Here is a 15144-nt window from a genome sequence, read left to right as displayed (position 1 = left end):
GGCCTTGCTCAGGTGCAGCAGCGCCCCCCAGGTTAGTTATGAGAGTGGGCACTTCCAGAAGGGCCTGGGGCTGTATTTCCATATAAATAGAGCTGCCGTTTCATTCGCTACAGATGCTGCTCGGGGCCAGGGGCTCTGTCTTCTGCCAGACTGCTCCTCCCTCCAGTTTCTTGCACTAGCGGATGAGCTAAGGGGGCTAGACACCAGCACTTGGCTTCCGTGTGTTCAGCTACGAGACTTAGCCTGAAATCGGTGCCAGTCAGCTGGAGGCAGCTCCCCCCAGGAGCTCCTGGTCTCTAGGGTGCAGGGTCTCACCATGGTGAATTCTGCCTGCTAACGGGGTGTCTGAGCCATGTCCCTAGTGGAGTTGCTGTGGCACAAGCTGGCGCTGTCTGACCTGCTGCTTTGGCCATCTAGTCACCTGTACAATGTTCCCTCCTAGCCTTCCGCGCCCTGCTGCAGATCCGAGCTGTGAGGAAGAAGCCTGGGGCTCTGTCGCCCGTCTCGTTCAGCCCCGTCCTGGCGCAGACCATGGACCATGATGAGCACTCTGTAAGTAACTCTCAACCCTGTATGGCTTCTGGCCCTGTGTTCCCCCAAAGCGAGTGCTGTCTCCCTACCCAACAGGAAATGTGCAAGGGAAACAGTGAGTGGACTTGGTCACATTAATCATCAGAGCATAAGCTTTCGGTGAAGTGAGCTGTAGCCCACGAAAGCTTATGCTCTGATAAATTGGTTAGTCTCTAAGGTGCCACAAGTCCTCCTGTCCTTTTTATGGATACAGACGAACACGGCTGCTACTCTGAAACCCGTCATTAATCACCAGGAGTCTCACTAGCATGTGAGACCTTCCACGTACGAGGGCTTGCTAACACGCTGGGCTTCGCTTCCTCCTAATGCCCACAGTGCCCTAACCCCAGACACTGCTCCCATTCGTTCTAATAGCGCTCGCCCAACCACTGTGCTGGAGGGAAGCAGCATTATCCTTGTTTTACAGATGGATACATTTTGGGAGACTTGCCTGTAGTCCAGAGGGAGTCAGTATCAGAACACAGGGATTCCTGGCCCCGGTCCTGTACTGGAACCCTGAGATCAAAACCCCTTCTTACTTGTTTTCCTGCTCCAGACTCCTAGGACTGGGAAAAAGAGCCTCTGTCGAGTTCCTGTTCCACCCATGGGATTGCTTGAGGGAGCTTGTCTGGATTTGTCTAGCCCCGATCTCTTTGAAGGGCGTGCTTGGGTTCTCTTTGTAAAACTCTTGTTCAGAGAGGTTGGGGTTGACAATAGCAGAGTCAAACCAAGTCTCAGATGCAAGCAGAACTGATTGCAAAAGAGTCCCTGCACACCTTGTGTAAAGCAAACACCTTTGGTTGTGAAGTTGCTTAAAAAACCTCTCTAAAACTCTTCTAGTTGAGTGTTTGCACCCTGGGACTTGTTCATGATTGTGGTACAGCGCAACGAATCAGGGGCCGCGCCTTGGCAAGCAGGAGGGGGAAGCACAGCTGAAGTATTAATGCAAGTGACCGACCTAAGAGAGGGAGGAGCGATCCATTGTTATCCCCTAGACCTATCCAGTGAGGCTTGCAGCTACCCTCATCTTCAACACCAGGGAGGCTCCTGCTTCCTCTTGCTCCAATCAGCCTGGGGGCTTGGCTCATGGTAGAGCGTGGGGCACTGGGACCTGTGTTCTCTGCAGGTCGCATCTCTTCATTAAAGATGAGGGCTGTTGTCTGATGCTGTTATACAAGCTTGACACAGCCCGCAGCCTCCTCGCAAGCTGCAGATGAGGCCCTCCGAGGATCACGCAGGGCACCCTGCAGTGGTCATAGAATCATAGAATATCAGGGTTGGAAGGGACCTCAGGAGGTCATCTAGTCCAACCCCCTGCTCAAAGCAGGACCAATCCCCAATTTTTGCCCCAGATTCCTAAATGGCCCCCTCAAGGATTGAACTCACAACCCTCCTGGGTTTAGCAGGCCAATGCTTAAACCATTGAGCTGTCCCTCCCTTCCTACTGAGTTATCCCTCCCTTCCCTGTGGTGCTGTAGGCAGAGCAATAGGCTGCAGGGACAGCTGGGTGGTAAGTGCCCGATGAGAGGGAGCTGTTGCTTAAAGATGTGTGTAAGTTTCAGTGACTGATTCGCAGGGCCCTGTGTGGCCCCTGGCTGTGGACTTCACTGCAGGATCCAACCCCCACCCCCCGGCCTCAGAACCGAGCTACAGCACCTGAGCTTTCATTTAAAAAAGAAAACACAAAATAAAAGGGTTGGTTCTTGCCCCTCATGACTGCGAAGAAAACGTCCCCGATATAAACCAATCTCTTACTGTCTCCTCATGTCTGCTGCCTCCTGAAACAGGAGCTCTGAGCTGGTGTCTGTACACAATGCCCCCTCCAGCTTGGTGGGGCAATAATCCTGGAACCTAGGGGCAGTTTTAGTGTCAATGCAATTAAGTATTTCATTGCTCGCTTAGCTCACTATCCCCCACTGCCTCTCCAATTGCCTAAACCCACAGTGTGCTGTACCTCGCTGCTATGTCCTCCGGCATGCATGCACCAACCTCTACAAGGCACTTGTGCTTTGTCAGAGCAGATGTTGTTGGCACTGAAAGGCATCACAAAGTGAATGGGTTATAACATCTCAGTCAGTGGCAGAGATGCTGAGCTGGGCATATTCTTTATACTCCTCCTCAGCGCAATAAAAACTTCCCTTTGGGAATTTACCAGCCTGCCCCCAAAACATGAGCACTGCGGTACAGAATTGAGGTGCAGTTTGCCGCTGATGATGGTGATTAATAATTGGGTTCAAATGACATTGGTTTAACTACTTTTAACAGGACACCGTCGACATGTACGGCATGTCCCCTCAGCCCCCAGTTTCCCAGTCATGTGAAAGACCCAGACAGACAACAAAGGAAACTCGCTATGTGGAGGAAGCAGCAGGAAGGGCTGTTGGATGCACAAAAGAAATAAACTGACAAATAGCAAGCACATAACATATTGCTCTCTCTAATCTTTGCCTTATCGAATTTTGACTGTTGTTTGAAACAGATGTGTGCACAAAATTTTAAGTTGGTGGTGCCCCTTTAAATTAACCATTAAAGGAGCAAAGGATTTACTGTGCAAAGAATAAAGCAGGGATCCAGGTTTTGGACTGGGTCCAGCTTGGTGGGGTTGCCTAATGTTACCCCTGTTTTCCTCACCTGCAGAGCTCCGACAACATCCCTCCAGGATATGAGCCCATTTCGCTGCTAGAAGCATTGAATGGCCTCCGCTCCATCTCCCCATCCATCCCTTCCGCTCCTCTGTACGAGGAAATCAGCTACACCGGGGTGGTGGATGGACTGCCCCCAGCAGGCCGCCCACTAGCCGGGATTGACAGAGCCATGGAGAGCGGCCCTCAAAAGAGCAAGCGGAGCAAATCTCCAGACAGGTCAGCCCTAACTTCAGAAACGTCCCTCCCCCAGGGCCTCTTCCCTGCACGTGCCTTCTAAATACCCCTAGAGAGCTCAGAGCTACCGACCATTCCCATCTGTCTCCGTAGGCTGCATCACAGGAGGTCCCCAGCTTTCTCATATCAGCTGTCCATAAACACACTGAGCTGGGGAGTAGCCTTCCTGGCTCCTGGTCACAGAGCGATCTGCTGTCCTAGTGCAGTGTGAGGCTGGGAAGTGGCGCCCCGGATTTTCAGCTGGTTTTGCAGCCGTGCTTTCGCACTCTCCATGTCCCGCACCCCCAGTTCTATGCCCACACTTCCTTTGAGCTTTTTCTGGTATCATGCCCCTCAAGCCCCAGGCTGCAGGTGAGCCTCCCCTTGACACGTGGAGACCCAGTCCGGAAGCAGAGCCCTGACAAGCATTGCAAGAAGGGGCTGAAACTCCTGGGAATGCCAAGTTCAGATCCCAGCAGGCCTGAGGTGGCCCTTTGCCCTGCTGAGCAGGTTCTATGCAGGTGACTGTTGGCTTGTGTCTCAAATGACACGCACCCAGGGGTCTGAGCACTCAAAGCGGCTGCTTATGCCCTTGTGGCCCTTTCTATGGGAGGGAGGTTCCTGATCACACGTTCCCCTGCCTACACTCTTGTGCACCTCCTGGTTTCTGCCGTTTCCGCTGTGCTGTGCCTGCCAGGGGTTGGGAGGTGCCATGGGAATGTAAGTTGCTGTGTTTTGTGGCTCTCTGCAACGTCACCCTTCTCCTACCCCCAGTGCGTTACGATCTCCTTCGTCGCCGATCCACGAAGAGGATGAGGAGAAGCTCTCTGAGGACTCGGACTCCCAGCCAGCGCTGAGCGGGGCCGAGCTGGTACTGAGGAAGAACAGCTCTCCTGGAGTAAGTCCCCATCCCAAGCACTCAACCCTGGTTGCTCCCTGCCCCATGAGCCCTGCACTAGTGAAGGGCCACTCTCTGGGCTGTGGCCTGGCGGCTGGCTACGGGTGCCAGTCTGGGGGGAGGTGCATTTCGGGCAGGATCTTCCTGAGTAACAGGGCTCAGGGTAAACCCTTTAGTGCATGATGGGAAGGAGCCCGGAGTCTGCTGCCGGGGAGCCCCAAACACTTCCCCACCTCCCTTAACTCCACAGCTCTCTACCCCCCAACCCCAATGCCTTGGGCTTCCCATGCTCCCAACCCCTCCCCTTGGGCACAATGGGAACTATTACAATTACAGCCCGGGAGGGCATTTCTAACCCCTTGGGGCTGGCACCTGAAGGGCTTTGTTAACATGGGATGCTCCTGCCGGTGCAGAAGGATTCCTGAGTGGCAGATCTAGGTTAATTCTGGCTCCAATCACTGCAGCTGGCTTTGCAGCTTCCTAGCTCTGAACCTCCCAACCTGGGCCTGCCCAGTGGACCCACAATCAGCATCTGACACCTGGGAACCTCCAGGAGGGGGTTTCAGCAGGGGGTGCTGTGACTGGACAGGTGGCCACCCTCGTTCCCCAGGCCAGTACGCTGCTAGTGTGGTGATATTGCTGGGCACCCTGTATCGGGGCATCAGGCTGCCCCCTGTCCTGGACACAGCCCTCCTGAGCACGTCGGTACAGTATACTGAGTCCGAGGGGAGGGGTTCCAGCCTGCAGAGGTCATTCTGTTCTCTCCTTTTCCAGAGCATAGTGGCTGAAGAAATGGAGGGGATCTCATCCCTGCAGCAAGGTACGTCCTGCCTTCAGATAAGTTAGTCTAGAGGGTAGAGTTTGGGGCTGGAATTGACCCCCTGCTCGCCTCTTGGTCTTGCTCTCTCAGCTTATGGCAGGGCTCCTTCTAATCCCTCTGGAAGGTGCTCCTTGGGGATGGACATGGTCTCAGCCTAGGATCACATGCCCGGGTCACTGATCTCTGTTGAATGTGGGAATCCCTCTGCCAGGGACCGGCTTTGGGGTTTCCAGTTCCCCTTGGAAACTTGAATCTGACAATGGCTAATCAGCTGCAATTCCCCAGTCTGAGGGCCTGTCCGGACAACAAGCTGGGGGGTAAATCTGCAGCACGCTAGCCTGCTGCGTATCAACTGGCCACATGGATCCTTCGACCATGCAGTCAGGGTATGTGCACGTTTAATCTGGGAGATGTGATTTCCAGCCTGTGCAGACATACCAGCACTAGCTCTGCTTGAGCTAGCATGCTAAAAATAATGGAGCTGGGGTAGCATGGGCCGCGTCTTGGGAGAGCTGCTGGAATACGTATTTGCCTGGATCCCGGGTACATACACAGGTGGCTGGTCTGAGCAGCCACCCATGCAGCCCCAGCTACACCACTGTTTTTAACAAACTAACCTGAGCTGGGAATCTCACCTCCCAACTCAGAGGCAAGACGTAAACATTCCCCTGTGTGCATTGAGTGCTTGGGAGCGCTGCGTGTGGTAGCAGGGTCCACGTGGCCAGTTAGCGCAGGGGCAGGCTGCTGTGCTGCAGATTGACACCCCAGTTTGCCATGCACTCACCCTCTAGACAAGCCTGAGCTTTGTCCATGGGATTTCCTTGGAGACTGAGCGCCCCCTAGTGCTTGTGCACGGACACAGCGCCTGACCCATCACTGCTGGGCCCCAGGTGTGATTCTTCATTGAAACATGAACTTTGTGCAACAGGGGTCTTTGTGCGAAGAACTATCAAGATCCGCAGAGCTCTGTGCGCTGTGACTCCTTCCAGCGCGTCTCATGTCTCAGATCTTCCAAAGGGAGCATTTAAAAACTGCATTTGGACAGTGGCAGAAGCTGAAGGGGAAACCACGCCAGCTGGGAACTAGGGAAGCGACAGTGACTGAAATTTCTCATGCGTTCCTTCCCAGCTGGCTCTCCCTGGAGCTGAGCTCTGCCCAGGGTGGGCTGACGGGGCAGATCAGTAGTGCAGTGCCAGGCTGGCTGTGTGCATTCTCCTCCCCTTTGTTGCTGTCACCATGTTCCCCAGCCTGCGCCCAAGGGCCAGGTGGGAGGCAGAGGCTCTCAGTTGGCCATTGTGCCAGGCAGCACCCACCATTCCCAAACACTTGATGGGAAACTTCACTGCAACTTAAAAGCCTAGATCTCATTCCCTAGACAAACCCTCAGTAACACCAGGCTGCCTGTTGATCTGCTGTGGGAGGTGGCTTCCACATGGGGAAGGAGGAGAGTGCCGGGGTGGGTTCTCCGTCTTGCCCAGTGCCAGGTGGCCATCTCCCTGCTCCAGTGCTGCTCCATGGGTAAGATCCAGGCTGTTCCCTGCATGCCTGGGGCTGGCTCAGTGCTCTGCTAGGATTCGCACTCTGGTGCTGTGATCAGTGCCCAGGGCAGGGCTGTCAGGAGGAATGGCAGGAGGCATTGCGCGACTTCGCTGGGCTCCCTAGGCCTGATGTGTCTTCAAGTGTCTCGGCTGCAGACAAGAGAGGTGCCTTTTTCAGTTGCTGGCCCTGTCACCTGGCAGCGTTTGCAGGGCGCAGCAAGGGGCAGTGGGGAAGGAACCTGTTCTCCCAATGCGTATGGCAGTGGGGGGCCCTTGTTAGCACTGGTCTCTCCTCGGGAGGGAAGGCAGCACAGGCCCCTCCATCTCTCTCCCGGGACTAAGCTGTCCAGCTCTCTGCTGACTCCAGGTAGCCGCCTGCCCTCCATGGAAGACATCCCGCCAGAGAGCAACTGCAACGAGCACAGGAGCCGTATGCGGTCGGAGAGCGACCCCCCAGTTGATGTGTACCTGCCAGGTAACAGCCCAGCCCTTGTGCGGGCACGGTGCTGATTGGCGGTGGGTGGTGCTGCCGCGGCTTGGCAAGGGGTCTGTGCTGTGCCTATTGGCTGCAGGCTGAGCCACCCTGCTTGCAGCTTGCTTGCCTGGGTTGGCGCATCAGGCAGCTCGTCTCCAGTGGAGAGCGAAACTCTCCCCTAAAGCACCCACTTGCCATGATCATATGGAGCTAACTGCTGCCTCCAGGGGCATGGGTGAGTGGGGCTCCCAGAGAGGTAACTTGCCCTATATCTCCCTTTGCCATCCCCCTCCTCCCTCACCCTTTTGTCTTGCTGCTTCCAGTCCCACCCCCTTTCCTCCTTTCTGCTCTTTGGGCTGCAGCCACCAGACGGCAACACAATTGCAAGTGTGATAGTGGCCTCCCCGTGCAAGTTGGTGAGATTCTCTTTCCCCACTCCACCGAAGATTCAGGAGTACATGAATAGAGGCATAATATGTGGGGGGGCTGAAAACCCCTGGTCTCCCTCCTCTAGTGACAGCCGCATCTGATCACTGGCCCTGGCGCTCCAGCTGTGAGCTCCCACCAAGGGGAAAAGCCCACCTGGCAGCAGATCCCGGGCACACCCAGAGAAGAGCGCAGGCTCCTGGCTTTATTGCTCCTTGTCTCCATACTGCTGATCCAGGGAGGGAGAGGCAGGGCCTGCCATGCTGGGGCCGCTGAGCAGTGAGCATTGCTGGCTGTGCAGGGGAGGACCCAGGCTGCAGCCCCGCTGCCGTTAGAGCAGGGGAATCCTCCTCCAGGATGCCTGTGCAGGAAGGGCTGTGGCAGCAGGGGTGCCTGCTGTCACCACAATCCACACGCGGCACACTGGGCTCATCCTGGAACCAGCCTGTGGGCGAGGGAGGGGCCCACTCACTGTGCCGCGGGCAGGGGATTGCGCTTCGGGGGGCTTCGTGGCTGAGCTGCTCCCAGTGCAGCTCCGTCAGCTGTAGTCCTTGCAGCCTGTTCTCCCCCGTAGAGTCGCGGTCTGTTCTGAGCGTCTCTCTAATGTCTCCTTCCTTCTGTCTGCCTCCCTGCTCCTGCCCTGGGCAGCACTGGGTCCCGATTCCTGCTCTATTGGGATAGAGGAGTAAGCTGGTACGTCGTCTCATTCTCTTATGCGCAGGGAATTGCATGGGGCGGCAGGACCCCTTTCAGGGTGGGGCTGTGGTGGGGGCAGACTAGCTGAATGTGTCAGTACCAGGCTGGCCCCTTCTCCCCTCCCTGCCCTTCCAGCTCGGCCCAGGATGGTGCATTGCTGCAGTGGTTTCCCCTCACCACAGGGTGGCAGTAACAGGCCCCAGTGCAGGGCATGGGATTTCAGCCAACTGGCCTGAAATCCTGGAGTTCAGCTGCTCCCAGGGCTTCTCTCTCTCCAGACTGCTCAGCTTGTGCCTCCTTTGTGAATTGTCTGCAAACTGACCTGTCAGCTCTGATCCTACCCCCTGGCAGCATTCCTGAGTCCCCTCTGCCCAGCGCTAGCCAGGCCCAGCACCCCGCCAGGCTCCACTGGGCAGGCCACCAGTGTCCCTCTCCCCAAGAAAGCGAGGTGAGTTCAGCTCACTGCTCCTCACGACTAGGGGCGCATGGTGCCTCCAGCCACCGCTGCTGTTACAGGAACAGAGGAGCCCGGTCCCTGCCATGCTGAGCACCCTCCCGCAGCCCCTCGCTGAATGCTCCTGCAGGAGGCCCATAAGCATGTGGGTAACTCAGCCCTGTTAGCACAAGTGGCCAGGGTGCGGAACTGGCCCAGAAACCCCCTCTCACACGCACACAAGGAGATCTGATCTGATCTGCTTCTGCTCACCATGTGCAGGGTTCCCCAAAGACTGGGGGGCCAAGAGCCTGAAACCTGCGGGGGTTCCCATCTGGGCCCCGGTGCCCGCTGGGTCCACGTCCTGCTGAACTGTGGCAGAGGGCATGGGGCTCGTGCACTCATCAGCAAAGCCAAGAAACTGGAGAGGAAATCCTTGTTGGGTCCCCACCCAGCCCCTCTGTCCTGGGAGCCAGCACAGGGCAGTTCCCTTCCCGAGCAAAGGAGAGCGGGACATACCTGGCATATGCTAGACTGTGGGGAGTGTCCCGTTTGCAGCCTGAGTCCCTCTAGCCTCCCCCCACCCCCACCCCCGAAAGGTCCCGTGCCCACAGGGCTCCTCTGGTGCGCACATGCTGGCTGATTTTCCCCCAAGCTGTGGCTCAGCCCATCCTGTGCCCGCCTGCTCCACCCCTAGGCTGATCAGAGGGAGGGAGGCAGGGACCGCAAGGCGAGCGAGCTGTCTTCCTGGGCTGTGACATCTGTCTCTCTCTCTCTCTCCCCCCTCCTTCAGGGTCGTCCGACTCCAAGACCCTTCCAAGCCATGGCGCCAACAGTCCCACTCAGCCCCTCCTCTTTGACCAGCCCCAGCTCTGCCCAGAGGACACGTGCAGCCTTTCCTTCCGCCCAGGCCTGCGGCGGTCTCAACTGCGTCCCAAGCCACATGCACAAGCTCTCCTCTCCCGGAGGGAGCTGGGAGCCTCCCACGCCCAGCAGGGCCCCCAAATGACACTCTGAACATGGCTCGGGTGTGTTAAATGAGTCTGTAAATGGGGCAAGAGGAAGGCAGGCGCTGCCCCCTGCAGTGGGTTCGAGCCAGGCTCCCACTTTCCTCTTGGGACTGGCTGCTCCCCTCACCAACGGGCACAACTTTTGCACAGGTTGGTTTTTTAAAGATGTTTAAAGTACTTCCTGTTCTAACCCCTCCGCCCCCTTTCCCTCCCCCCACAGAGGAGCTGGTGGGAGGGAGTTGTTGGGGGGCGGGATGCAAATGAAGGACACTCCCATGTATATTTTGTAAACACGAGGACTGTCGCAGCTGTAGGGTTGTGCTGCCCCTCCCCTGTAAATACGTCTTGGGCCAGTCACCCCTTGCAGGCCGGCCAGGGTCTGCTCTGCTTTCTCCTGGGGGCACCCAGCCCGGGGGGGGGGGTCTCTAGCCAGACTTACGTGGCACTCCCTCTTCTCCTGGTGCTACTGTCCCCAGGCGATGGTCCCCTGGGTGTGGCATTGCCACCTGTCCAGCTGGTGGCTCCATGATTGCTTTGCAGCTGGCGCTCACTCCCCTGAAGCCTTGTGTGGGAGGAGCAGTGTGGATAGGCTTATGCCTTCCCCTGCAGAGGGACGAGGGCCCCAGCTGCACTCCCAGGAGGGACAGCCCCTCTGTGGGGAGCCTGCTCCTGCTCAGTCCTTCCCAGGGAAGATCCAGCCGAATCTCCAGCATGGGGCACACGGGATGCCCCTCCCCTTCCTGATCCTGCACGGGGGGCTCTTGGGTTCAGCCACCAGCTGCTCCCCTGCTCCCTCCAGCCCGTCGTCCTTGGGGAGCTGGTCGCTGCTGCGCCGGGGTGGACCTAGCACCTGTCCCGCCCTGCTGTGTGGCTTCTTCCTGCCAGGCCCTGGTTCCTGGGATCTCAGCATGCCATGCATGTCTGCAGGCCGGCTCTTACCTAGCTCACAGCACTGGCAAACTCCTGCCAGCGGCTCCAGGGCAGCCTGCTCTGTCAGCGCCCTCGGGCTCCATGGGCTGCTTTCTGAGCTCCTTAGACACAAGCACAAGACTCCTGCCGGAAGGGGGGGCTTTGCCCCACCAGGCTGCCACCAGCAGCACCCACTTGGCTACCTGCAGGGCCAGGGCCAGTGGGGCCCTGCTGAGTGACACTGTTCAGGGGAGCCCTTAGGAAGAATAGCCTGTTCTTCATCCTTTACTATTCTGCCCACTTTCCCTGCTGCAGTGAAGCCCTGCCACTTGCTCCTCCTAGCTCTGGGGAAACCCTTCCCCAGCCCAAGTCCTAGCCCCTGGAATCTCCCCATAGCCCCAGCACTACCGTGGTGTGTCTGAGCCCTGGCAGGGGCAGGGAGCCCGGCCTGCAGAGAGTTGGGAGCAGCGCCCTGGCAGTGCTAGGCCCTGTTACAGCTGCAGGGCCCAAAGGTGTGGGAGGATCAGCCTGGCAGTTTGTTTCCCGCTGGCTGGGGCAGGGCCGATGAGTCGAGCACTCAGCTGTGGGTGGGGTTGGGCCCAGCATCTCTCCAAAGCCAGCAGCTCCATGCTCAGCACCACCAGCAGTGAAGCCCAGGCGGAGGGGTCCTGCCCCCTGGTACAGGATTCCTGCCATGCTGGGGCATAGGAAAGACCTCCATGGCAGAGAACCACCCCCTAACCCATGGCCCCTTTGAGTTGCAGCCAGCTGCCTCCACCCTGGTAAGGCCTTCATGAGGCAGAAGATCACCCCTAGGCCCTCACTGCGCTCTCCTGGGCTCGGGTGTCTGTTGCTGAGGAGATGGGGCGTGCATTGAGGTAGCAGAGGGGTCAGTCTTCCCAATGCTCCTGCTACGGCTCCTCCCCTGGAGAGCAGGCACGGCCATGGCACAGGAAGATGCCGTGAAAAGCACCTCCCCGCCCTTGCCACTGACTTCGGTGACTCCCTTTGGTAGCAGGGAAGCTTCTATCACGGCTATTTCCAGGGGCGTGAATCTCTCTGCCCCTCGTCCTGACCTGCAGCTGCATGCTCCCTGGGCAGGGTTCCAGACGGGGCTAGCGGGGCATGGGGATGCTGCCAGCCTACGGGGCTGAGGGAGACCTGCACTCTGCACACAGCTGCACACCTGGAGCAGGAGGTGTTTGGGCACCTGCTTTTCCCCAGTGCCCATGGCCTTGTTGGTGCCCCCTGTGCCCGCCTTGATCGATGTTGCTCAGTGCGGTGACCTTGCTGTGTGCCTTGTTCCTGCTTTCTGTGCTGTGGGGAGCCCCTCACCCCATCCATGGAGCTGGCCTGGACCCTGCGGGAGTCTTCTGTCCCTATTGGGAGCTCTGCCCACAAGGACGCATTCCCAGGGGCAGGTTTGTGTGCATGGCTGCTGGGCTCTGCCGTCTGCTTCCGTTTGCCACCATGCCTTTCATTCTCTGCTCCTCCCCAGTGAGATGGGCCAGCCGCCTGTCTCCCCCAGCAGGGATTTCTGGGGGCTCCTCCCTTTGTTCCTTTGTTTAGAGTAATAAATCCATGCAGCAATAGCCTCTGTTTGGCCGTTATTGTAGTCTGTGTGTGCATCCCCTGCCCCATGCAGGGGGAGCGGAGCAGAGCACTCTGGGGCAGACGGCTGAGCCCAGACTCGGGCCTGGGTTTGCCCTGTCACCGGAAACCAACTTCCCTGCAGAGGCCAGGCCCCACGGCACTCAGACCCCATGATGTGCACAGCGGGCCCGGAGAGGTCTGGTGGAGGCTGTGGCTGCAGAGGTGTTAAGGGGTCTCCGTCCTGCCAGCCCCACCCTCTGAACACAGCACCTGTCTCCCCAAGCAGCTATCTGCAAAGCCCCAGGCCTGGGGTCTGGCTGGGTGCAGGCAGGCTCTAGGTTCCCAGGGGGCTGCTGGGGCCCTGCTGCTCATGACTGCTTCTTCAGACCATGGCCCTCCCCACCCTCAGGCCAGCTCATCCGTTGGCTGTGGGGAGATGTCCCTGCTGCACAAGCAGGATGGGTTCATTCCATCTAGCACCTGGACTCACTGCTGCCGGGCTGGTGGCACCCACCCGCTCACCCCGCCAACATGACTGTGCACTGGGAATAGGCGCCCTGATGTTCCCCTCAGCTCTGACACGGTACCTGCTCACTCCCTGGCATCAAGCTTCTCCTGGCACTCTCTGCTGCTGCCGCCTTGTGTCCCCTAAGCTTGCGCCTAGCCGTTAACAGTGGTGATAACTGAGACTCCAGGAGTCAAAGGGTTAACTACATGTCACAGTGCAGAAAACACGGATTACAGCTAGTGGGGGGGGGGGCCTTCCCTCCCACCCCATGTTGGAGCTAGGAGCTCAGCCTGGCCTCCCTGCCTCCAACTGTCAGACCCCAATTGCTGTTCACCAGGAGCCAAGGAAGCTGGAGCCAGTGGACAGCTTGGCTATCCCTGTTCATTGCCAGAGCCTGGGGTGCATTTGGGGGTGGGATGAGGGGTTCCGGAGATAGAAGGTTCAGCCTGAGCTGCTTTTATCATTTTGGGATTCTTATAACTGTTCGGGTTGCAAAGGAAGGAGACAAAACTCAGGCCCTGACCACCTCTCCCCTAAAAGGTACAGCCCTGGCCTGCCCTGAGACACTGAGAAATGGGGCCAGGGTCCAGGCTCAAGATGTTTCCAAAGCTACTGCTCTCTTCCTGGTGTCCAGGAGTCCCTGGCGAAAGTGGGAAGCTAAGAATGGGCATGTTTGGGGAGTGGCACAGTGTGCAGCTCTGAGATCATAGTTGGGAGCTGAGAATGGGCATGCTCAGTGCCTGGTATAGGCCCACAGGAAGGAGGGCTGAGAATACCCACTGAGGTGACTGGAGCAGTTGACACCTTCTTTCAGGCTGTATTCATCTGCATGGGTGTTCTCACTCAGTTGAGAACACTGCATTGAGATGAATGGGCCACTTCACAGCTCCCAGAACTCCCTGTGCTGTAGATGGATGTGTAGAGCCCCCTGTGCCTCATAGGGCCCAGAGCTGGCGCAGGGCCTCTGCATCTCCACTCTGCAACCCCTGCCTGCCACAGGTGGGTCCATGGGCTCCTCACAGCCCCACCACTTCCCCTTAAGGCATGGCCAGGAGGAAGTGGAGCTGGCCACTGAGTGGTGCATAGCTCAATGGTCAGAGCAGCAGAGATGCGGTCAGAGCAGCAGGTGAGAATATTCTGTGTTTGAGAAGATGTAGGGGACCAGCCAAACCCCATCTTTAGAAACCCCAGTTCATTGACTAGAGCGCTGATGAAAAACTGATTTTGATCCCTTGGTGAAAGAGGGATGGTCTTCAAAGGGGCCTTTGATCTCCCAATTTTCCCCTTTCTGATTCTGTTCGGTCAGTGATTTTGAGCCCCAGAGAACAATCTGTTCCGTCCCCTACAACTACCCCCAACATCCTCTACAATCCCTCCCCATGCCTGCTCCATCAGGTCAGGGGCTGAGCTCAAGGGTTTCCCCTTCCCTCCACTGTTCTCCAATAGGGAAAGGGAACCCAGAACTCCCCATTTCCCCATGCTCCCTCCAAGCATGGGGACAGGGCACCAGGCTTACCCCTTTTCCCCTAATGATGCTGTTTCTAGGGAGAAAGGAGCTCAAAGCAGGGTAGGAGAGTGTGGGGAGAAAAACAGGGGTCAGAGTTGTTCAGGAGGGTATTTGGGGTCTTCAGCTCTGCCTCCCAACTTTCACGTCCCTGCCCTCCCTCCCCCTTTCATTCCTTCCTTCAAAACATACTGCCCACCACTGGCTCCATGACAATCCCTGTCTTCTCAACCTGTGGGACCCTCACTGATGCCCTGCCCCCATGACTTTAGATGGCCAAAAAGTATTATTCTAACACAGAGAAAGAGGACAACTTTGGGTAAAAGCCCGTCCTTTTTCAGTGTGTGTGTGATAGAGAGTGTGTGTGTGTGTGTAAGTGTAAAAGATTGATAAGGAAACTAATAACAGCAGGGGAAAGGGAAAAATCCATGTCTGGCTGGGCTAAAGACTGAAAGGCAACGTTTTCAGTTTTGATAATAGAAGATCCCAGCATTGTTGAGCTGTGTGTCACACTGAAGCCTAGAATATTGAGTCTGTGTGAAGTGATGGAGACAGCTACAATTCGGGGCTCTTTTGGTGCAGAATATCACTAGGGTCAGTCGTCACTGGGTTTAATGATCTGGAACTGTCTCAGTTTTTAAGTTCTCAGCCATTTTGACTTCAGAAATTCCGAGGGGCTGCATCCAGCCCTTCAGATGTTTTAATCCAGCCCTCAAGCTCCCACTGGGAGCAGGGTCTGGAGCTTGCCCTGCTCCAGCCAGGGAGGAGGGTCAGGGGTTGGCCCTGCTCTGTGCATGCTGTGGCTCCGCATAGCTTCTGGAAGCAGCGGCAAGTCCCCCTCTGACTCCTATGCATAGGGGCAGGCAGGGAGCGCTGCATGCTGCCCCCCCCCCACCCCAGGTGTGG

At 57.3% G+C, this 15144-nt stretch overlaps 1 protein-coding gene across 6 annotated transcripts in view; it reads left to right on the top strand.

The window, feature by feature from the left end:
• MGRN1 (mahogunin ring finger 1) overlaps positions 1-12225 on the top strand; it is a 106215-nt gene extending 93990 nt beyond the window's left edge. For 4 of the 6 annotated variants that reach the window (XM_073362742.1, XM_073362743.1, XM_073362744.1 and 1 more), the window contains 6 exons: positions 443-552; positions 3208-3431; positions 4203-4326; positions 5101-5146; positions 7052-7159; positions 9508-12225. In XM_073362742.1, the coding sequence (XP_073218843.1) occupies positions 443-552; positions 3208-3431; positions 4203-4326; positions 5101-5146; positions 7052-7159; positions 9508-9731 (836 nt within the window). In that variant the 3' untranslated portion in view covers positions 9732-12225. Of the gene's footprint in view, positions 1-442; positions 553-3207; positions 3432-4202; positions 4327-5100; positions 5147-7051; positions 7160-8233; positions 8279-9507 lie in introns of all 6 variants that reach the window. The other 2 variants (XM_073362747.1, XM_073362745.1) reach the window with 1 other exon arrangement.
• The last annotated feature ends 2919 nt before the right edge of the window (positions 12226-15144 follow it).

The sequence above is a fragment of the Lepidochelys kempii genome, chromosome 10 (assembly GCF_965140265.1).
Source record: "Lepidochelys kempii isolate rLepKem1 chromosome 10, rLepKem1.hap2, whole genome shotgun sequence".
Classification (NCBI taxonomy): domain Eukaryota; kingdom Metazoa; phylum Chordata; order Testudines; family Cheloniidae; genus Lepidochelys; species Lepidochelys kempii.
Note: the sequence above shows the minus strand (reverse complement) of the source record. Positions and strands in the feature narration are given on the sequence as shown.